General features: G+C 43.9%; 1 protein-coding gene across 1 annotated transcript in view; it reads left to right on the top strand.

Moving 5' to 3' along the window:
* IGF2R (insulin like growth factor 2 receptor) overlaps positions 1-23,146 on the top strand; it is a 133,347-nt gene that overhangs the window by 22,427 nt on the left and 87,774 nt on the right. Inside the window, exons 3-4 of the mRNA XM_015137631.3 lie at positions 17,263-17,387; positions 18,950-19,048. Of these exons, the coding sequence (XP_014993117.3) occupies positions 17,263-17,387; positions 18,950-19,048 (224 nt within the window). The remainder of the gene's footprint in view (positions 1-17,262; positions 17,388-18,949; positions 19,049-23,146) is intronic.

The following is a 23,146-nucleotide window of genomic DNA, read 5'->3' as shown; positions in this document are numbered from 1 at the left end:
TCGTCTGATAACTAGAAGAGGATGCTAGCTAGGCTTTTGGATTTGGGAGAGAAGCTTACTGTGGTAGCTCTGTCATTTTGTTTTGTGTTGTAAACATTTTTACAGATTTGGGGGTTCAAGTGCAGTTCGTTACGTGGATATATTGCATAGTCGTAAATCTGGGTTTTTAATACCTGTCACCTGAATAGTGTTTTTTAATACCTGTCACCTGAATAGTGTACATTGTACCCAGTAGATAATTTCTAATTCCTCACCCCCCAACCTTTCTGAGTCTCCAGTGTCTGTTATTCCACTGTCCATGTCCATGTGTACATATTGTTTAGTTCCTACTTATAAGTGAGAACATGTGGTATTTGATGTTCTCTTTCTGAGTTATTTTACTTAGGATAATGGACTGTTGTTTGATTCATGTTGCTGCGAAACATGTGATTTCATTCTTTTTTATGGCCAAGGTGTGGAATTTGACCATAAAAAAGAATGAAATCACACACACCCCCCCCACATTTTTTGTTATCCAGTCATCCATTGATGGACACTTGGGTTGATTCCACATCTTTGCGATTGTGAATAGTGCTGTGATAAACATTGAGTGCAGGTATCTTTCTGATATGATGATTTTTTTCCTTCAGGTGTATAGTCAATAGTGGGATTGCTGGATGGAATGGTAGTTCTATTTTTAGTTCCTTGGTAGATCTCTATACTGTTTTCCATAGAGGATATCCTAATTTACATTCCCACCAACAGTATGTAAGCGTTCCCGTTTTTCTACATTCTTCCCAACATCTTTTGCTTTTTGACTTTTTAATAATTGCCATTCCGGTGGGTGTAAGATGATGTCTCATTGTGGTTTTAATTTGCCTTTCTCTGATGATTCGGGATGTGGAACATTTTTACATATGCTTGTTGGCCATTTGTATATCTTCAGAGAAATGTCTGTGTATGTCTTTAGAGAAATGTCTGTGCATGTCCTTTGCCCTGTTTTTAAAGGGGTTCTTTTTTCTTTTTAAATTGCTTTGAGTTCCTTGTAGATTCTGGATGTCAGTCCTTTGTCAGATGAACAGTTTGCAAATATTTTCACCCGTTCTGTAGGTTTTCTGTTTACTCTGCTGTGCAGAAGCTTTTTAGTTTAATTAAATCTTGTCTATTTTTGTTTTGTTGCATTTGCTTTTGAGGTTTTAGTTACGAAATCTTTGTCTAGGCCAATGTCCAGGATAGTGTTTCCTGGGTTTTCTTCTAGAATATTCATAGTTTCAGATCTTACATTTAAGTCTCCAACTTTTGTGTATGGTGAGAGATAGGGATGTAGTTTCATTCTTCTGCATATGGCTGTCCAGTTTTCCCAGCACCATTTATCGAATAGGGTATCCCTTCCCCAGTGTTATGTTTTTGTCCGCTTTGTCAAAGATCAGTTGGTTGTTAAGTATGTGGCTTTGACTCTGGGTTCTCTATTCTGTTCCACTGATCTGTTTGCCTGTTTTTACATCAGTACCATGCTGTTTGATTACTATAGCCTTCAGGTATAATTTGAAGTCAAGTAACATGATGCCTCTGGCTTTGTTATTTGCTTTTGCTATTCAGGCTTTGGCTACTCATATTGTTCCATATGAATTTTAGGATTGTTTTTCTAATTCTGTGAAAAATGACTTTGGTACTTTGATAAAAATTACATTGAATCTGCAGATTGCTTTGGTCATTTATGGTCGTGTTAACAATACTAATTCTTCTAGGCCATGATTTTTGCATGTATTCATTAGGAATATTGGCCTGTAGTTTTCCTTTTTTGTTGTGTCCTTGCCTTGCTTTGGTATTAGGGTGTTACTGGCTTCATAGAACAAGTTAGGGAGGATTCCCTCCAACTTGATTTTATTTTATTTTTTTTGCAGCGAGCAGTTTCAGTGGGATTGGTACCAGTTCTTTGTACCTTTGGTAGAATTTGGCTCTCAATCTGTCTGGTTCTGTGCTTTTTCTTGAGAGATTTTTAAAGTACTGATTCAGTCTCACTACTTGTTACTGGTCTTTTCAGGATTTCTGTTTCTTCCGATTCAATATTGGGAGGTTGTATGTTTCCAGGATTGTATCCATTTCCTCTAGGTTTTCTAGTTTTTGAGTGTAGAGATGTTTATAGTAGCCTCTGATGATCTTTTGTCTCTCTGTAGTATCCGTTTTAATGTCTACTTTTTCATTTCTGATTGTGCTTGTTTGAATTGCATCTCTTCTTTTTTTGGTTGAGTAGTGGTCCATTGATTTTGTTTATCTTTTCAAAGAACCAACTTTGTTTTGTTGATACTTTGCATTTTTTTGGGGGGGGGGTCTCAGTTTCATTTAGTTCTGCTCTGATTTTTGTTATTTCTTCTGTTAGGCTTCAACTTGGTTTGTTCTTTTTTTTTTTTCAAGTGCCATGAGGGTTATATTAGGTCATTAATTTGTGATCTTTCTTTTTGATGTAGACATTTAGTGCTATAAACTTCGTCTTACCGCTGCTTTGCTGTATCCCAGAGGTTTTGGTCTATTATGTCTCTATTTATATTCATTTCAAAAAATTTTCACGTTTCATCCTAACTTTGTCATTGACCCAAAGGTTATTCAGGAGCAGGTTGTTTAATGTCCATGGATTTGTGTAGTTTTGAGAGTTCTCCTCTTGGAATTGATTTCTAGTTTTATTCCACTGTGATCTGGGAAGATAGTTGATATGATTTCAGTTTTTAAAATGTATTGAGACTTGTTTTGTGGCCTAACATATGGTCTATCCTGGAGAGTGTTCCATGTGCTAAGAGGAATGTATGTCCTGTGGTTGTTGGGTAGCATGTTCTTTAAATGTCTTTTAGGTCCATTTAATCCTGAGTCCGATTTAAGTTCAGTGTTTTATTGTTGATTTTCTGTCTCGATTATCTTTCTAGTGCTATTAGTGAGGTGTTGAAGTCTCTCATTATTATTACATTGCTGTCTGTCTCTTAGGTCTAGTGGTAATTATTTTATGAATCTGAGTGCTTTGGTGTGGGGTGCATTTGTAGTTAGGATGGTTATATCTTGTTGAATTGATCCCTTTATCATTATTTAATGGTCTTCTTTTTGTTTTCTCTTTTAACTGTTGTTGACTTAAAAGGCTGTTTTGTCCAAGTATTTCTTCTCCTGCTCACTTTTGGTTTCTATTTGCATGGAATATCTTTTCCTACCTCTTTACCTTGAGTCTTTGTTTTTACCAGTTAGGTGGTTTTCTGTAAGCAACATATGGTTGGATTGTTTTTTTTTTTTGGTAGATATGTGAGTTTTATACCTTTTGTCTGGGTTAATTCAAACCTGTCTTTAAGCTGTCAGATTCTCTTTTCTGCTGGTCTAGTCTGCTGTTCAAGCTTTCAATTGTATTTTGTAATTCCTACAATGAATTTTTTATTTCTGGAATTTCTGTCTGGTTTTCTAAAAAATAGCTATCTCTAGTAAAATTTTAATTTAGATCCTGTATTGTTTTTCTGGTTTCTGTTGGTTTTTTGACTTTCTCTTGGACCTGATTGTGCTTCTTTAAAATCAATATTTTGAATTCCTTATCTGGTATTTCAAGGATTTCATTTTCATTAGGGTCCACTGCTGGAGAGTTAGTGTGAGTCTTGGGGATGTTGCAGCACTCTTTTTTTTTTTTTTTAAATACTTCTAGAGTTGTTACTCTGCTTCATTCTCATCTGGATAAACTGTCTCTTCTTTATTTTTAAATTTACTTTGGCAGAATTTTTTTTCCCTTGAGAATGTGAATATAATGTATGTTGTATATAGTTGTTTGACTTCAGTTCTGGTTGCTTTCAATGACAAAGACTCTGAGTTTCTTGGTTATAGATGGCCTTTTTGTGGTAGCTTTCTCAAATGCTAGTGATAGTAGTGATGTGCTGGGTGTGTGAGCAGGGTCCTCACCCTTCTCCCGCTGGGCCTGGAAGGCAGAGTTCTCAGGAAGTTATCTTGTTCTCCTTTGCTTTGCACTTGTGGCAGCAGAATTTATATTGAGTTGTGCAGGCCAGCAGGTGGTGTTTACTGGTAAAAGCCAGCTGCAGTGGAATCCGATGGGTTTATGCATGACCTTTGTTTATGGGGGAAGCTCTGTTGCTTCAGGCAGTGATGTGGTCTGTGGAATGCACAGTGGCCTGAGCTCCCTGCTCAACCCCCTGAGTGGGGGATAAAGCTAAACTGAACTGCCAGTTCTCTTGGATACTCCAGTGGTTCAAGCACCAGCCCTAACACGGGTAGCAGGGGGAGCTCTGTAGAAGTTGCCAAGGTGTCTGTGGGGAGGTGTGGGGACTGCCCCAGCTCTATGGCCTGGGCAGATAGGAGTACAATCTGCCTCCCTGTCACACCCCGTCCTGGTGCTGGGGACATTCAGAACATGAGAATATCGCTGTCTGTCTCAGGCTGCAGTGTAGTGAGTGCCATGAGAGACACCCATGGCTTACTACCAACTTGTCTTCTGCAGTGAGCCTCCTCCCTCAACCCAAAGCACACAGATTTGTAGCTCTCCTGCTCTTTGCCACAGGGATGCTGTGGGTCCATGTAGAGAGGGTGGGGCCGCACCTTTCATACAAGTCCTGGCCCAGTGGGCACGTTGCCGGTGGAAACAGCTGCCCCTAACAGCCACAGAATGGCCACTGTCCCTTGTGCCTGTGCCAACCTGTGGGAGCAGCCACGACTGTGCCCACAGCAGTGGGTGGAGGGTGGGGGAGGAGAAGTCCCACTCCCCACATCCGTGCCCAAGCACTGAGACCACCTGGCTCCTGGGCTGGAAGCATACGCCTCCCTTGCAGAGCTGAGTACAGCACCCCTGTGTCTGCTGCAGGTGGCACAGTCTCTCAGCCCACAAGCCATGCACCCCTGTCTCCACTGCAGGTGGCACAGTCTCTCAGCCCGCAAGCCATGATCCTGGGCACAGGAAAGTGCATGCTCTGGTCTCCTTTGTCCCAAGGGGTGCCCCCTTGGCATACTGGACTCTTTCTTCCCTTAGGAGCAGCACTCCCTGAGGGTAGGCCTCTGGGAACCCTGCAGCTCCCCTGGGTCCAGCCAGCCCTGTGTGGCTGCTGCAGTCTCAGCAGGTGCCAAGAAAGGTCTGTGGGGCCTCTGGTGATATAGAGACATCAGTGCTGAGCTTCCCCAGGCAGTCCTCCAAGGACTTTGCCCTTAGTATGATGCCCGCTACCACTGCCGCCGCCACCCAGGTCCACTGGAGGGTGAGTAACCTGACACAAGCGGTAGTCTGATGTAATGCCCTCAGGACATCCCCAAATTGCTGCCCGCACCAGTGTTTGGGTTTGCGAGGGCAGAAAAGCTCTCCCACAGTTTGGGTACCAGCAGTTGGCCACAGAGGCGAGGGGCAGCAGTGGCATTCCCACCACCCCTTTCAAGGGAATACCAAGTTCCTCAGGGCTCCTAGCCGCTCTCTGCCCCTCTCTTGTTTCTTTTTTGTTTTTTTTGACCTGGCTTCATCCCAGGGGTTCTCCACTAGGCTCCAGGACTTTCCACTTGATAGTCCATTCTGGTGATGGTTGCTCGCCTGTAACTCTGGTTGTTCTGAGAACTGGCCTCTGACAACTGTGTTCAGCTGTCTCGAAACAAACCCCCACTTGTCGTTTTGTGTAGAAATTCCTAAACACAGTTAAAAGAGCTTTGTAGAAAGCAGTGTTTACAGTAAGAAGATAAGGGAGTGCAAGGTCTGCTGGTTGAGGCCCAGCTCCTGTTTGATTTCCCTCTCTGTCTACAAAGACACCATCCAGACTGAAAAACCTGGTGGGAGGGATTTGAGGCCTGGGATTGAGATCTGAGAAAGCACTGGATTGTCGTGAATTCTTGGGTCTGACAAATGTTGCCCTTTGGTGATATACTTGGGAAACTTACAGATGAGATGGCCAATTTCCTCATCGTGCTCTTTTGAGAACTCACAGAGAAAGGCCACAAGTAAGCCTGTTGGCCGGTGTGACGTAGGTGTTCAGAAAGAAGGAAAAGTAGCTTTTTTCTTGATTTTATTATAATACTTCAATATTTTTGGCTAATGAAAGTGTGTCTTGAGTTTATGGTAGGATAGGATAGGATAGGATAGGATAGGATAGGATAGGATAGGATAGGATAGGACAGGACAGGACCACGTAGACTGATGCCAGATGGAGACAACTTACTTGAAGGATAATTTGTGAGCTTGGCCTCACTGGACAGAGTTTGAGTTTGACCAAGTTCTGTGGGCCTTGAAAGCCAGGGAGGAGGAGGAGAGTGGTTATTTTCTGGTGGGGAGTGGATCCATTACAGATCTTTTGTGATGGTAACGGGGAGGTGATGTGATAGAAGGTGTTTTTAGGAAGCTGGCCACGTGGAATAGGAAAGGATGCTTACGGGGGAGATACCAAAGATAACTAGATGACTAAAAAGTAACTTACAGGTTAAGTTGATGATGATACTATTATAAACCAGCAGTTTCCAATCTCATTTTTTCCCCGAAATACATGTGACCGATCCCTTTCCCAGAGCTTGAAACTTCCAGAGGGAGTCATCGTATATACTTTCAGGACTGTCAATAACGGCTCCCTTTCTTCAACTGGAGAGAGCAGTTTGTATGAGTGAATGAGAGTGACATTGACAGTAGCGTAGGGATAATCCTGAATCAAATCTAATTTGCATATACAATAAAAATACCTAAATTTGTTGCGCATTCATGTGCTAGGCCTAATGTTTTAAAGTAAAATATCTCATTTAATTCATTCAACAACCCTTTACAAGTAGGTGATTTCATTTCCCTCATGTTATAAATGAAGAAACTGAAGTGCAAAATGGATCTGTGTTCCACAGTGGGCGGGTCTATGCACATCTGCCCCTGGAGTCCCAGGAAGTTGAGAGGCTGAAGAAAGAGGCTGACACCCAGTTTCTCAGAAAGGAACATTTAATAGGGACTTATGAATAGAAGCCACATCTCCAGAAGTCACGAGATGAGATGGATCCCTCCGCCATTACCCACCCGGGACCCAGGGCTCATACATCATAGGGAAGGGGTGGTTCAGAAGGGATGTGTAGGACAATTGAAGTAGGTTTTTTGACCTAAGGGGAGGATTCATGATAAGTACCTGCTCTTACACAAGGAACAGTAGATAAACCGGAAATCTTGAGGCCTTCCTGGAACTGGGGTTAATCAGAAGTCAGCAGGGCTGTTTGGCCCCCAGAATGGAGTTACTGTAGCCTCCACAATGAGCACCTTGCTGGAGGTGGTGTGGTTATGGATTTGAATGTGGACAGCCAGCTCCAGAGCCTGTGTATTCACTCAGGGCTGTGTTTTTATGTGAGTCATTTGGTCACATCAGACAGATTGGAGCTGAAATGGAGACCAGGATGGGAGATGTGAATGTGTGGCTCTGAGAGGACATCTGAGAACAAACTTCTTTTGATCTTGCTAGAAAGGAAAAAATGTGAATCTTCAAAATGACCACAAGCACTGGAGCTCCCAGCAGATCGGAGGAACAGAAGAGGTAGTATAGAAATAGATCCAAATATATATGATAACTTAAGATAACTTACAACCAAAAAATTGGGTGTAAGTAGCTATTGTCTCTTAGGAAACAACGTTCAATCCCTCCTTTAGATCACATACCGAAATTGCAGCTCAGTTAAGATTTGAAAGTAAAAAGACAATAGAACATTGGGAAAAAAATGAGTAACTTGTAGATATAATCTAGAAGAGCCTTCCTTAAGGAAACCTGGAAGCCATACTGGAGAAGAGGAACATTTCTTATTACATATCTTTTAATGACTAACAGGTGTTCTAAAGACAAAAGACATATGCTAGACTGGGAAAAACATTCCCAGCATGTTTGTCAATGTACTAATAGGATGAGAGCTTTTCTTAAAAATTGGTAAGAAAAACAACCCAGGAGAAAAATGGCAAAGTCAAAGAACAGGTAATTTGCAAAAGAAGAAATCCAGACGGTCGATACAACTTCACTAGTAAGCCAGGTGTATTAGGCCTTTCTCACATTGCTATAAAGAACTACCTGATACTTGGTAATTTATGAAAGAGAGAGGTTGGATTCACAGTTCCGAAGGCTGTATAGGAAGCATGGCTGGGGAGGCCTCAGGAAACTTAAAATCATGGCAGCAGGTGAAGGGGAAGCAGGCAGCTTCTTCGCATAGTGACAGGAGAGGAGTGGGGAGGTGCTACACCCTTTTAAACAAGCAGATCTCGTGAGAACGCTATCACGAGACAGCACTTGGGGATGGTGCTAAACCATTAGAAACCAGCTCTGTGATCCAATTACCTCCCACCAGGCCCCACCTCCAACACTCGAGATCACAATTCATTATGAGATTTGGGTGGCGAGACAGCTAAGCCGCATCACCAGGTATAAATGTAAATCAGAGCAATTATGAGATCTCATTTTTCTTTGAGAAGTTGGCAGAAATTTAAGTGGTTGAATCATAGAGTGCTGGCAGGGAGCCTGGAAATGGGCAAATTTATTTATATGTTGCTGTAGGAAGATGGTTGTCTCTTAATCCTTTTGGGAAGATAATAGTTGGTGTGAGTTGTTTTTTTTTTTTTTGGAGATAGAATCTCACTCTGTTGCCCAGGCCGGAGTGCAGTGGCGCGATCTTGGCTCACTGCAACCTCTGCCCCCTGGGTTTAAGTGATTCTCCTGCCTCAGCCTCCTGAGTAGCTTGGATCACAGGCACCACCATGTCCGGCTAATCTTTTTTTTTTTTGTATTTTTAGTAGAGATGGGGTTTCACCATTTGACCAGGCTGGTCTTGAATTCCTGACCTCAAGTGATCCACCCGCCTTGGTGCCCCAAAGTGCTGGGATTACAGGCGTGAGCCACCTCGCCTGGCCTGGTGTGAGTTTTAAAGTGCTCTAAGGTGGGGGTCCTCAACCCCCGGGCCACAGACTGATACCGGTTTGTAGCCTGTTAGGAGCTGGGCTGCACAGCAGGAGGTGAGTGGCGGGTCAGAGAGTGAAGCTTCATCTGTACGTACAGCCGCTCCCCACTGCTTGCACTACTGCCTGCGCTCTGCATTCTATTAGATAAGTGGCAGCATTAGATGCTCATAGGAGCGCGAACCCTATTGTGAACTGCGCATGCAAGGGACCTAGGTTGTGGCCTCTTATGAGAATCTAATGCCCGATGATCTGTCACTGTCTCCCATCACCCCCACCTGGGACCATCTAGTTGCTCAGGCTGATATTGATTCTACACTATGGTGTATTGTATAATTATTTCATTATGTATTGCAATGTAATAATAATAGAAATAAAGGGTACAATAAATGTAATATGCTTGAATCATCCTGAAACCATCCCTCCCCCAACCCAAGTCCGTGGAAAAATTGTCTTTCATGAAACCAGTCACTGGTGCCAAAAAGGTTAGGGACTGCTGCCCTAAAATTTTTTATAGTGAGAAACAAAGACCTAACTGCTGGTTTAAACAATATTACATTATTTTAAATTGAGGAATCATACATTATCCACACATCCAAGGAGCTCAGAAGAAATTTAAAAAATCCTACATTAGTGTTTCCTTAGGCAAATGATATTACATATGTGAATCTTAGCAAATGTTAGCCATCATTTTTATAGGGCCTGTGAACAATATTTGGTCCCATTTGCAACCTAATTATCTTCACATTTTAAAGTGGTTTATACGTTTTATATACATTTGACCCTTGAACAGCACTAGATTTAGGGGCACCAACCCCCTGCACAGTTGAAAATCCACGTTTAACCTCACTCCCTCTAACCAGAGCTGCTAATAGCCTGCTGTTGATGGGAAGCTTTACCAGTAACATAAAGTCGATTAACACATATTTTGCATGTTATATGTATTAAATACTGTATTCCTACAATAAAGTAAGGTAAAGGAAAGAAACTATTAAGAAAATCAGGCCGGGTGTGGTGGCTCACACCTCTAATCACAGCACTTCGGGAGGCTGAGGTGGGAGGATCAGTGGAGCCCAGAAGTTTGAGACCAGCTTGGACAACATAGTGGAACCCCATCTCTGCAAAAAGTAAAAGAATTAGCCAGGCATGGTGGTGCATGCCTGTAGTCCCAGCTACTTGGGAGGCTGAGGCAGGAGGATTGCTTGAGCCCAGGACTAGGTAAGAGAGAGACTGTGTCTCAGGAAAAAAACAAATCATAAGGAAGAGAAAATATGTTTATTATTCAGTAAGTGGAAGTAGATCATCATATAAAGATCTTCATCCTCATTGTCTTCATGTAGGCTGAGTAGGAGGAGGAAGAGAAGGGACTGGTCTTGCTGTTCTGGGGTTCCAGAGGGGAAAGAAAATCAGTGTATAAGTGGACCTGGGAAGTTCAGACCTGCGCAGTTCAAGGGTCAACTGTATTTGATTTCCTTTTTAAGTACCTCAGATGTCTGACTTAACAGTTAAAAATTCAGTGTAACAATAATTATAAATTTATGAGTATTACATATTTAATAATTCTTGTATATTTACTAGTTATGATAAACCTAAAATTCTCTTAAGTATTCTAATACTGTGGCATAAGTCTGAATTAACTGCTGAGTTATAAACTTTGGATTGGAGTTATATTAAATATCGCAGTAAAAATACCAAGTACGTTCACATTTTTTCTATCACATCAAATATTAATATTGTGATTTTAATTAACCTTCTGAGGATTAAAGCTCTATATCCATTTCAGGAAGCCTGTTACCAGCCCATTTAACTTAAGGTAATGTACTCACTAGGGAACAGTGTTAATTGAGGTTACCACTAGAGCCTGGAATTCTGTTTGGCTTCTTGCTGGTGACCTGGTAGGACACAGTGAGTCCTACTGTAGTCGCCGTCCCAGGTGATTCATTTACTCTAAAGAGCCTGGCCCCTAACTTCCAGTGATTTGGTAGTGTCTAATTCTTGTATGCATTCACAGAAATCTAGAGCAGGCATTTGGATTGATCATTGGATTGTATCTTTCATCTCTTTGTCTTATAAGATGTGAAAATGCCTTTTCCTCTTAAGTCTTTTATTTTCTTAAAACCTAGAATTCTGTTGGATATTTAAGATGCTACCTGGTTGAGTTTTGGATACAACTCATGTTTTTATCTGATTTATGGTCTCTCCTGATAGTCTGGCAATACCTGTTACGTTTTAAAACGTATATTCACATAATCTTTTGTGACTCAAACGGATAGAAGTAGTAGTACTATATGTAGGTATTTCTACAAAAGGTTTTTGGTAGCATTGTTTATTGTGGCACATATGCTGGAACAATCTGTATGGGTATGGCTCAGTAATTTATAGTGTATTTTCTTCTTATTTACTTGGTTAAATCATCTAAAATTGTATGTATGCATTATATTAAAACAGCCAACAGTTAATGTTTATTTATAATAAATATTTGACTGTCAGTGACATGTAGGCCCTGGTTTAGGTACTGGAATTGAATCGGTCACTACAAAAGACAAGAATCTCTTTTTTTCATGGAGCTTACATTTTAATAGGGTGGGAGACAGATGAAAAAAGCAATGGCTAAGTAGTATGTTAAACTATGATGACTGCTATAAAAAAAGAAAGGAAGGGTAATCAGGAGTACTGAGGGCTCAGGGGTGTGTGTGCAAGGATATTAAATAGGGTAAGTGTCACTGAGAATGTGACATGTAAGTAAAGACCTCAAGTTGAGGGAGTGAGCTGTGTGTCTCTCTGGGGGAACAGCCAGTTCAGGGGACAAGAGGGGTAGCCGAGGAGTGTGTTGGTGATAGCAAGAAAAATATCTTTTTAAAAGAGTATCCATATAAATAGAGAAGCTGGAGGTAAAAAAACACTGGATGAGTTTTTATTTTTTTTTTTAATTTGGCAAAATAGCATGAATAGTGTACGTTGAAGGAAACGCTAAGTGGGTGTGCAGGGGAGAGAGGAAAGACTTGCTTGAGCAAATCAGGAAGTAGGACAGGAAGGGTTCTCCGCCTTGTAGGTTCTAATTGCCATGGCAATAATATAATTTTGCCGTAGCCCTGCGGCAGGCAGGGGGCTGCTTGTGAAGTCAGGATCACCAGGCTTTGTGGCTTCAAGGAGGCCTAAGCACTGCGGGCTTGCTTGGGCTTGGAAGTGCGGCCTCGTGGGCCCGCAGAGTGCGACTTGGTGGTCTGACTGAGCTGCACGTGAGGGCCCGGTGCAGCCTGGCATGGTGGTACCCTTGAGAGCATGGCCTGGAGGGCTCCGAGGTGCAGCCTGGCCAGTGTGGTCTGGAAGGGCCTGGCAAGCGCTATCTGGAGCACTCGGAGGTGTGGCCTGGTGGTCCGGGTGGGTCTAGTGAGCGTGGCTTGGAGTGCTGGGTTGTGTGGCCTGGCTGGCACTGAGGTCCCTGCGGATTCTGGAGAACCTGAAGGTGCGGCTCCGGGGGTGCGGCCAAGTGTGGTGTGGTGTGTGGTGTGGAGGGCCTGTGTGTGCAGCCTGGTGGTTACTGTAAGCATGGTTTGGAGGGCCTGGTGAATGTGTCCTGGTAGGCCTGGTGAGTGTGTAAGCATGGCCTAGAGTGTCACCAGACCAAACCGAACCCGTCTGCCAGTGCACCAGGGAAAGCCAAACACCGAAGTGCAGGGTTTTTGCTGGAGAGTGTGGACTGCACTGCGACGAGACAGGAAGAAAGCTCAAACCTGTAGCCCCAAGCTGGGGGCTGGGTGGGGTTTTATAAGCTTATGGTAATAAGGTGTGATCTGATTGGATCTTGCAATTAGATGACACCAGGGCTCTATCTGATTGGATCCTGGATCTTGCCTTGCGGTGTGCGCTTCTTCAGTCCCGCTCCTCAGTCCTAGCGCTTAGATTCCCCCCGTGTTGCAAGCTTGGTTCATCTGGGCAGGCTCCGGTGACGTGATCTCAAACTGGGAGCCCTGGCGGCTGAAAAACAACGAACAACTCTGTACATAAAAGATACAGCTTGGTCTAATGTGGTTCTAAAGAGGCTCTGCCAGCGAGTCCTAGGGGTTCCGCCGCTCAGCCCTGCGAACCTGGAGCTTAGGGTCCGCAGTCTGGGAGGCCGAGGCCTGGCATGTTGGGGACAGGCTGGGGGCCTGGCGTGGTGGCGGCAGCCCGCAGTCCTTGCCTGGCGCTTCTCTGGGAGGCCGCGGTTCTCCGCGGCTCTCGCCGGTGTCTGCCCTTGGCCACTGGGCTGCGAGGAAGCCGGTGAGGGGTGGGTGTGCGCCCCGCCCGGGTCTACCGCCGAGGGATGCAGTGGCCGCCAGCGTGGCCGTGCGGCTGAGTCACTCCCTTCCCGCTTCCAGGGCTTTTTTTTCTGCCTCCTTTTCAGGACGTGACCCGCACATTATTAGGGACTCTCAGGGGCTCTTGGCACAGAGGGGTCACCCTGTGTGCGAACAGGACACGAGGTTGGGGGCTTGCCTTCTGAAGCTGCCAGGAGACGCTGCATTCCTTTGCCTGTAGCGGTCGGCCCCCATCCTCCACCCACCCCATTCCTCTCCTCCCCCAACTGCAGTCTTTCGCGCCTCCTGGGCTCCTCGAGCCTCCCTGGGTCCCTTGCACCTCCTGATGTCCCCCAAGACTCCTGGCTCTCGCGCTTCTCCAGGACCCCTTGCCTCCTGGGCCTCTTGCGCCTCCCCGGTCCTCCGCGCCTCCTCGGCCCCCGTGCATCCCCGCCCTTTGCGCCTCCTGGGGTTCCGTGCCTCCGGAGGCTTCCTTGCCTTCCGCCCCGCGCCTCGCCACACCCCTCGCCTCCTCATGCTCCTCCGGCCCCCACACCTCCCCACCCTTGTGCCTCTCTGCCTATCCCCTGTACCACCCGGCGCCCTCCACGCCCCATGCGCCTCCCCCTTCGCGCCTCCCCCTTCGCGCCTCCCCCTTCGCGCCTCCCCCTTCGCGCCTCCCCCTTCGCGCCTCCCCCTTCGCGCCTCCCCCTTTCGCGCCTCCCTGTACTCTTCATGCCCCGTGTGTCTGCTGCACCCCACGCGCCTTCCGCGTCTCCAGCCCTCACGCACTTCCAGCTGCGCGTCTCCCTAGGCGGGTACTTCGACACCGCTGAGCCCGCCCCGGCCCCTGCTGAGTGCCTCCCAGACACGCCCACTGCAGGCGGGACTCGGGGAGCTGTCCAGGCGCAGGAGCTGTCCATGCGCAGGAGCTGTCCAGGCGCGGGGAGCTGTCCAGGCGCGGGAGCTGTCCAGGCGCGGAAGCTGTCCAGGCGCAGGAGCTGTCCAGGCGCGGAAGCTGTTCAGGCGCGGGGAGCTGTCCAGTCGCAGAAGCTGTTCGGGCGCGGGGAGCTGTCCAGTCGCGGGGAGCTGTCCAGGCGCGGAAGCTGTCCAGGCGCAGGAGCTGTCCAGGCGCGGAAGCTGTTCAGGCGCGGGGAGCTGTCCAGTCGCGGAAGCTGTTCAGGCGCGGGGAGCTGTCCAGGCGCGGGGAGCTGTCCAGGCGCGGAAGCTGTTCAGGCGCGGGGAGTGGTCCAGTCGCGGGGAGCTGTCCAGGCGCGGGAGCTGTCCAGGCGCGGAAGCTGTTCAGGCGCGGGGAGCTGTCCAGTCGCGGAAGTTGTCCAGGCGCGGGGAACTGTCCAGTCGCGGGGAGCTGTCCAGGCGCGGGGAGCTGTCCAGGCGCGGAAGTTGTCCAGTCGCGGGGAGCGGTCCAGTCGCGGGGAGCTGTTCAGGCGCGGGGAGCGGTCCAGGCGCGGGGAGCTGTCCAGGCGCGGGAGCTGTCCAGGCGCGGGGAGCTGTTCAGGCGCGGGGAGCTGTCCAGGCGCAGGAGCTGTCCAGGCGCGGAAGCTGTCCAGGCGCGGAAGCTGTTCAGGCGCGGGGAGCTGTCCAGGCGAGGGAGCTGTCCACGGGGCACTGTCCTTGGTTTCAGAGCCCCTGCAGGACTTCTGTGTCCTTTTGGCTGAGCCGACCAGGCAAAGGTTTTAGAAAAGACCCTGGGTGTTGCAGATGGGGAAGGATGATCCTGGCCGACTTTTGCACGCAGGCAGAAGAACCACCGGGCCATCAGTCTGGTGCTGTGGGGCAGCGCTGACTTTTGGTTCGCCCCTGCCCCAAGACTTCAGGTGTATATGGGATTGGATCAGCTGTCATCCCGAGCTCATGACACATACAGTGATCCATGTGGTAATCCGTGGACTAACCTTTTTCCTTTTAAAAAATTAGTTGTTTTGTGTAACGTAGTGAGCCCTGTTACCAGCAAAAATCTAGGATCTTGGCAGTAACCACTGTCTGTTTTGCTTTTCCCTCTTTGACTTTCCACTAGAAGTAATCGTTAGCTCCCATCTTGTATTAATTTTTTTTTTACTGTATCTAATTTCCAAAAAAAAATCTGTGTGTGTATGCAACTAACTTTATTAAAGTGTGTATCTTCCTATGTGTAACTCTTTGGGACTTAAATGATAACAGTAATATTACTACAAATCAACCATATTGTTGTTTTTCACTGTGTTTTATTCCTTCCGGATGCTGTAATATTTTATTGCGTGGATCTGCCAAAGTTAATTTATCCACTCTTCTGTTGATGGGCCTTTGGTTATTTCCAGGTTTTTGCTCTTCAGAAGAGTGGAATAACTGAGTGGAAAAACTAGGCCATAGGGCACACAAATGTTCAATTTTAGGACATAATGTCCTGCTGACTTACATAGTTGTTGAACCAGTTAACATTTCACTAGCAATACTGGAGAGCTCTGAGCCATCTCACGTCTGACACTTGGTATTTAATTTTTGCCAGAGGGATGGCTGTAAACGGTATACCATTTTGGTCTTGATTTGAAATTCCTTGATCACCAGTAACATTGAACATCTCTTAACATACTTATTGATGTACGTTTTTCTTCGGTTTGCTTGATCATGTCTTGTTTATTTTACATTGGGTTTCTATTGCGTGTGACCTAGATTAGAATTTTTTCTTTTCATTGGATATTAAAATCCACCACTGTGTGGCTAGGTGTGGATTTTTCCTTCTCTCTCCTTTCTGGCGTGGTGTGTGCTTTCTCAGTCAGAGGTAATTCATCGTCCTTTATTTCCTGGAATTATACATAAAAAATTCTTTTTCTTATTTGTTTGCATGTGAATGTATGTAGAAATTCTTGATGCTGGTTCTTTGCCAGTTCTGTGTTTTTCCCAGTTTATAACTTCTGTTTTCTTTAAACTATTTTTTGATGAGTATAAACTCTTAAATTGAATAGGTCAACCTTATTAATCATTTTGAGTCATAAGAAATCTTTCTCTATCTTAAGATTTCTGCCAAGTTTTGAAGTTTGTATTTTGATGTTTACATCTTTAATCCATTTAGACAGGGGTGTCCAATATTTTGGCTTCCCTAGGCCACATTGGAAGAATAATTATCTTTGGCCACACCTAAAATACACTAATACTCATAATACTTAATGATCTAAAAAAAAAAATCACAAAAAATATCATAATGTTTTAAGAAAGTTTACAAGTTTGTGTTGGGCTGCATTCAAAGCCCTTCTGGGCTGTATGTGGCCCATGGGCCACGGGTTGTACAAGCTTGTGTTTAGAGTTGGTTTTTGTACCCAGTACTGGACAGAGATCCAATTTTGTCTTTTTCCATATGGATAACCATTTTGTTTCCAGTTCTGTTTTTATTTCCAGTTCTGCTTATTGAACAGCCTCCTCTTTTCCCTGATCTATTACTTCTGTCATAATCAAAGTTTAATTCACATTTGTGTCTCTGTGCTCTCTCTTCTAGTCAATTGCTCTCTATTCTAGTCTTCTGATCAGTTTATTCCTATGCCAACCCCCATCATGTTGATTTTTACATAGACTTTTTATTCTGGACTGTTATAGTTATGTCCCAGACAAACAGAGATGTGGTCACTGTACTTGTAGGCCTTTCTAGAGAATGTTGATTTTTTAGCATATGTGATGGGAGGTATTGAAAAATTTCAGTGGCCGAGTTATATATTCTGATTTATATTTTTGAAGATCACACTGGTGCAAGATGGATGAGGAAGTGAGGCTGGTGAGGGATGAGACTAGTCTGGAGGCATGGGGAGCAGTTAGGTGGCCAGTGCTGGAGCGCAGGTAGTGGTTTTAGCGGGAGTAGAGGTGGAGAAATGTGGACAGATTTGAGATGGGCATATAGCTGTGGACCTTTCTGATGTATGGAAAGCAGCAGACAAGGTAAAGATAATGTAATGGGGATGCCACTCCTGAGATGGAAAATTCTGGGAAAGGAAAGTTTTATAAATTTATAAGCTGTCAGATAAATTATAATGCTACTTTTAATTTGCTTTTTCTTGGAAATAGCTGTTTGGTTATGTATATTTTATAGCTTGTTCACTCTCTTTTCTCTCCAAATAGGTGACTCTGTTTTGAGAAGTGCAACCAGATCTCTCCTGGAATTCAACACAACAGTGAGCTGTGACCGGCCAGGCACAAATCACAGAGTCCAGAGCAGCATTGCCTTCCTGTGTGGGAAAACCCTGGTGAGTCCACACAGACACTTGATGTATTTCTTTAAAAAAAAAAAAAAATGTCTGCCCCTTGGTATTCTGGCTGTAGAGGTATTCCAGGAAGAATCAGTAAGCAAACTTAGAAACATAAATAAGAAAAACCCTACCAAATCACCATCACCATCAAGAACCAATAAGTAAACAAATTCTAAACTTGTTACAACTTTTAAGTAAAACATGGACCACGTCTTTTGTAAAACTACAATTAAGTGTGATTAGTGTGGTAAAAATCAGTGCACTATTTAATGTTTATGTTATAGGCATAATTTTTTTTTTCTAAAACCTCTTCTCCTAGCATTTCATTTTGATGGGTTTTAGAGCAGCGTATTTAGTTTTTTTGAAAATACTTTTCTTTCCTCATTTATATTAAATTAGAGATAGCCACATCTGTTTAGGAGAAGCCTTGGCCCGTGGGTATGGGGTTCTCAAGTTTTTTGGATATTACTTGGTGTTTAAAGAGGACATCATTGTGTAAATTATTATGATTGTTCTTATGGGCATATTGTATGTAATTTGTTATTTTTAATCTTTAGTTTTTGGAAAGGAACTTGCAGTAAATAATTGTTTTAGCTCTTGGGAGAAGGAATTGTTATACAAATTCTATGAATGTTCTTGAATCAGAGTAAGAACCCAATCCTTAGGAAAGTCAGGTCGAGTGAAACTCTGTGGCTACTAAATTGCTTTAAAATATCATTTTAGAGTTTGGGACTGTGACTGTTGCATCTTCAGGTCCACAGTGTCTCATCTGAAGAACTTTGCAAATAAAACTAACATTGTTAATTTTGGATCCGCGTATGAAGTGCATCGTTGTGCATATTGAGACCTTAAAAAATAAAAGAATCTGTGTGCAGCGGCATTAAATGAGAAGATTTATATTACAGAATAAAATATATAGCTGCTGTTTTAACTTTAACTAATTTCCTTTATGAATTCTGTGTTCACCATACCAGAAGTAGAACTGTGAAGGATAACTCCCTAGACTTGCCCGTGGGAGCGTAGAGGCAGTTCCTGCTGTGCCTGTGTCACCCTGCTATGCTGTGATCGGCCTGTTTGTAGTACACTCTGGTCGAGGTTAACAGGAGGGGCTGCCTTGATGGGTGGGCGTCTGGTGGATGTACTAACTTGATCAGATGCAGATGGGCTTCTCATGGGAGCCTTTTCACGGGAAGCATGAGGTCATGTTTCCTGGCTTTGGTTTGCTGGCATTTGCTTAAGAGAACATTTGGAGTTTGAGAGGAGAGTGACCGAGGATTTCTTCCCATGAACTCCCTCACTGTACTTGCATAGCTGGGGCGGTAGAATGCTTTTGGATTAGTTACACAAAATCCCAACATGATTTTATGAAGCTTTGGTCTCAGCATTTTCAGATTTGGGAACGTCTTGATGACCCTGTTTAACTAAAGCGGCTGCATCCCCTGCCCTTCTTGCTGCTGCTTTCTTTATTTTAGTAGCCTTTACTGCATTCTAATTTTAAAGAAGAATCTTTACAATGTGTGGCATGGTAACTTATTATAATTGTTATTATTTTTTAATAGGGAACTCCTGAATTTGTAACCGCAACAGAATGTGTGCACTACTTTGAGTGGAGGACCACTGCAGCCTGCAAGAAAGACATATTTAAAGCAAAAAAGGAGGTAACACGGGAACTTCAAACTTACATGCTTATGAAGTATACTCCGGGGAGCTTTACCTTTCAAATACTCATTCTAACCTTTCGGGGTGAAAATCTTTTTTAGCTTCGAAATTGCATTTGAGCAGAGATACCATGTGATTTAATTTTTTAAAACTTGTCTGAGTGATTCTTATTTTTAGGACAGGGCATTTAAAATATCACAGGATGTGATTTTTGGTCCAGATTGGAAATAGAATGGCTCATCCATATAGGGCAAGTTAGTTCTTGGTTTCTGGTGCTGTGCAACTCAGTAAACCAAGTGGCGTGGTTGGGCTTGGGCTTAGAGTATTCACTCTCCCTGCAGGGGCCATCTGTTTCTGACGCTGACTGCTTCATCTTCCTTTGCACCTGGTGTTCCACCTGTGTTGCACCCCGCTCTGATAAGTCTCCTTTACCTGTTTGCATTGTTAAATCTGTCTGTCCCTCTCCTCAGCCTTGGGATGACTTCTGGCTGCAATGTGAGTCCAGGCCACGTGCCCCTTAAATTCTTTTCCAGCTGACCTCAGAGACTAGGTCTCTAGGTTACTGTTATTGTTACGTCCACTCTTTGTTATTTGAACACAGCATTCCTTGGTCAAGACATTCTTCTTGGGTGGGTGTATGTATATATATCTGTATATGTACACACCGACCTATATGTATTTATTATGTGCAACATGATGTTTTGAAATTGAGAAATGGCTACATTGAGCTAATTACATATGCATTACCTCACATACCTCCTTTTTTTGTTGTGAGGACACTTAAAATCTACTTTCTTAGTGATATGCAAGAATAAATTACGTTGTTATTAACTGTGGTTGTGGTGGTGTGTAATGGATCTCTCGGGCAGGCCACTCTTGTTGACTAATGAAATGTCCTCTTCCCCAGCCTGGACTCCCTGATGTTGCACTGCTACTGGATCCTCCCTGGTCCTGGGGAAGAGCAGACCGTGTTCCTTCTGCTGCTTCTCCATGCCCACCACCCGAGATCCTAAAGGGAGTTTTCTTTTCTCACCTGGATCACAATCTTAATTAATTATCTCACTTTTCTCTATTACTTTCTGTTTTTAAGAATTTTCAAAGGTTGTAAGGATTCAGGAACTAATGAATGGTCATAATAATTTTTACTGGTGGCCTAATACCATGCAGTTTAATAAGGCAAAAAGAAATGTTTATTTAAAAGCATTAATTCAGATTAAATTATGAATAATAAATCACTGATTTTTTCAGATACGGTCATCTATGAAGGGAAAGATAGTTTCATATGGAAGTGGAAGTGGTAAAATACTGCCTCCCAGAAAAACCATAAAGCATTCAATGAAAAAAACCAAAAGTTTAAAGTGGAAAGAATTAAGGCTGATATTTAGGAGGTAGTGTCAAAGGTAAACTTCATTTAAAAACTCAGGTGCAGCTGTTAGATGACATACTGTTAGTGGTAGGAAAAGCATCTGAAAACAGACATCTGCTTGGGGGTTGGGGGCGAGGATGGGAGCAGTGTGTTCATTCTCGCAGTGCTATAAGGAAACACCTGAGACTGGGTAATTTATAAAGAAAAGAGGTATAATTGGCTCACAGTTCTGCGGGCTGTACAGGAAGCACAATGGCAGCATCTGCTTCTGGAGAGGCGTCACGGCAGAAGGCAAAGGAGTATCGAGCACCTCACATGGCCAGAGCCTGAGGAAGAGAGTGGGAGCGGGAGGTGCCACCCACTTTTAAATGACCAGATCTCACAAGAACTCACTCACTATCATGAGAACAGCAAGGAGGGGGAGATGGAATCTGCCCCTATGATCCAGTTACCTCACCAGGCCCCACCTCCAATGTTGAGGATTACAGTTAGACACGAGATTTGGGCAGGGACACACAGTTATCCTGGGATTACAGGCATGAGCCGCCACACCACCATGCCTGGCTAATTTTATTTATATGTGTGTGTGTGTGTGTGTGTATTTTTTTTTTTAGTAGATACAGGGTTTCTCCTTGTTGGTCAGGCTGGTCTTGAACTCCTAACCTCAGGTGATCTGCCTGCCTCAGCCTCCCAAAGTGCTGAGATTACAGGAGTGAGCCACCACGCCCAGCCCCACACACAGTCATCCTCAAGTGTCCAGTTGGTCGGATCTGAGTTGCTTCCTGTGGGAGGTGGAGGCTGCGGCAACAGCAGTGCCCTCTGCTCTCTTGCTAGACCTCAACTTCTCAGTCCCACAGATACTCTCCTGGGCTCTGATTTTCCAACCTGATCATGATACCCTTTGTTTTGTTTTATTTTTTGTTTTATGTGAGTGTACCTCTTACCTCATGTTGCTGAATTGGCAGTTGTGTCTTCTACCACCTAGGAAAAAATTGCTTTCCAAAATGAATAGCAATTTGTTTTCTATGGGTCAGAAATCACCAACTAACAGCCCATGGTTCAAAGCCTGCCCTGGCTCTTTTTTTTTGTACAAGCCCAGGACTAAGAATGGTTTTCACATTTTTACAGGATTGTTACAAAACAAAGAGGAATATGCCACAGAGACCTATGTGGCCTACAAAACCCAAAATGTAGATAGCACGTGGCCCTTTGTAAAAGAAAGTGTGCTGATCTGTCTTCTCAATAGTTTTTGGGGTGGGAGTGGGGAGGTATAGTCTGTGTTTTTCTCAAAACAATGACTTGTAATTTCTCTTAGAAGCAGATTGAAGATGCATGAGAAACGTTTGTAATTTGTACTTCTTATCTCTTCAGATGTAGTTGGCATCTGGGGCTTTATTCATTGAGTTTTCATTTATTGAGAGCCTATTGTGAGCTAAGCAGTAGGAATTTTGTTAAATTTTGGAATGCTTTCAGGGAGCCTATAGACTAATGATGTGGAGGACATACTCATATTCACTAACTCGTTTTTTTTGTCTTAAGATAGATTAAATGGAAAGAACTGAAAAGCATAATGATTGCTAAAAATGTAGTGCTGTCACTGTTAGCAAATCTTAATAAAGCGTATGCTCTTTTTTCTGTTTTCAGTTTGATTTGATTACACCTTACAGGCTATGATATGATAACTTTAAAACATATTGAAGGTTTATGTACTTATAAAACACTTATCATTCCCTAAAGAAAAAAAACCTCAGTTTGGTTTAGCGTCAGTATAGTCTTGCTTTCTACACCTTACTAGTATCTCATTTATTTATTCGTTTTGCTCTGTCACTTTTAGAATGATTTCGATGGACAAAAATCTTGGTAGTTCCAAACAACACCTTTAAAACTACTGTTATAGTTTGTTCAGTGGATTCTGGTAGGGGCTTTAAGATAATTATTTCTTTAAAGCATTGTGTAAATATACCTCCCACCTTAGTGCCCTTGGGAACAGGCAAAATTCAGAACTGGCCTGCTAGCAGTCTTACCAGGGTTATAAAAGTAAAATTATTATATACGAAACAGCATTAACTCAATGTGTGGTGTGTTGCAGCTGGCAAGCAACCTCGCTCCCCAGGCTGCTAAATTCATGGTCTTATGAATGTCTCCATTGCTGTGTTTGCTGTAGCAGGAAGTGGGAGGACGTTCCCCAGTAGCCTTGACTGTTTTTCCGATGCACATTCCAATTTTGTGGAGTGCTGTGTGAGGCATGTCTTTTCTTCCCTCCCGGAGTGGGGAGATAGCCAGAAGTTGCTACCTGCCCCGTGGAGGGTGCTTGCAGATCTTGCTGACTTGGAATTCTCTAAGTGTCTTGATGAAATGGAGCTATTTTCAGAACGAAGAGTTCTTTCATTTTCCCGTCGTGCCATATGCCATCTTGCTCCCTTTTCTATCGTAGGCTTTTATTTTGCTGGTTAGAGAGTTGCATCTTGTCTTGAATCCTACCCAGTCCACTGACTCACTCCCCTCTTGGGTTAATGTTTTCGTATAATCTTGCTGTGGGATGACAAGCTTTAGATTTTGCAGGATAATAGGCACTTGTGGCTTTTTGCTGTAACCCAATTATAGTCTGTGGCAATAATTTTCTTTTATTTTCATTGCCTTTCTGCGTGAATGTGGTGGTAGGCTTAAGCTCCATGTGCTGGTACCCTGTGAGCTCTAGAGGTTCTAACGTCCTCCATTATTAGTAGAAACA

Source organism: Macaca mulatta, chromosome 4 (genome assembly GCF_049350105.2).
Source record: "Macaca mulatta isolate MMU2019108-1 chromosome 4, T2T-MMU8v2.0, whole genome shotgun sequence".
NCBI lineage: Eukaryota > Metazoa > Chordata > Mammalia > Primates > Cercopithecidae > Macaca > Macaca mulatta.
This window is presented reverse-complemented; position numbering and strand designations above follow the sequence as displayed.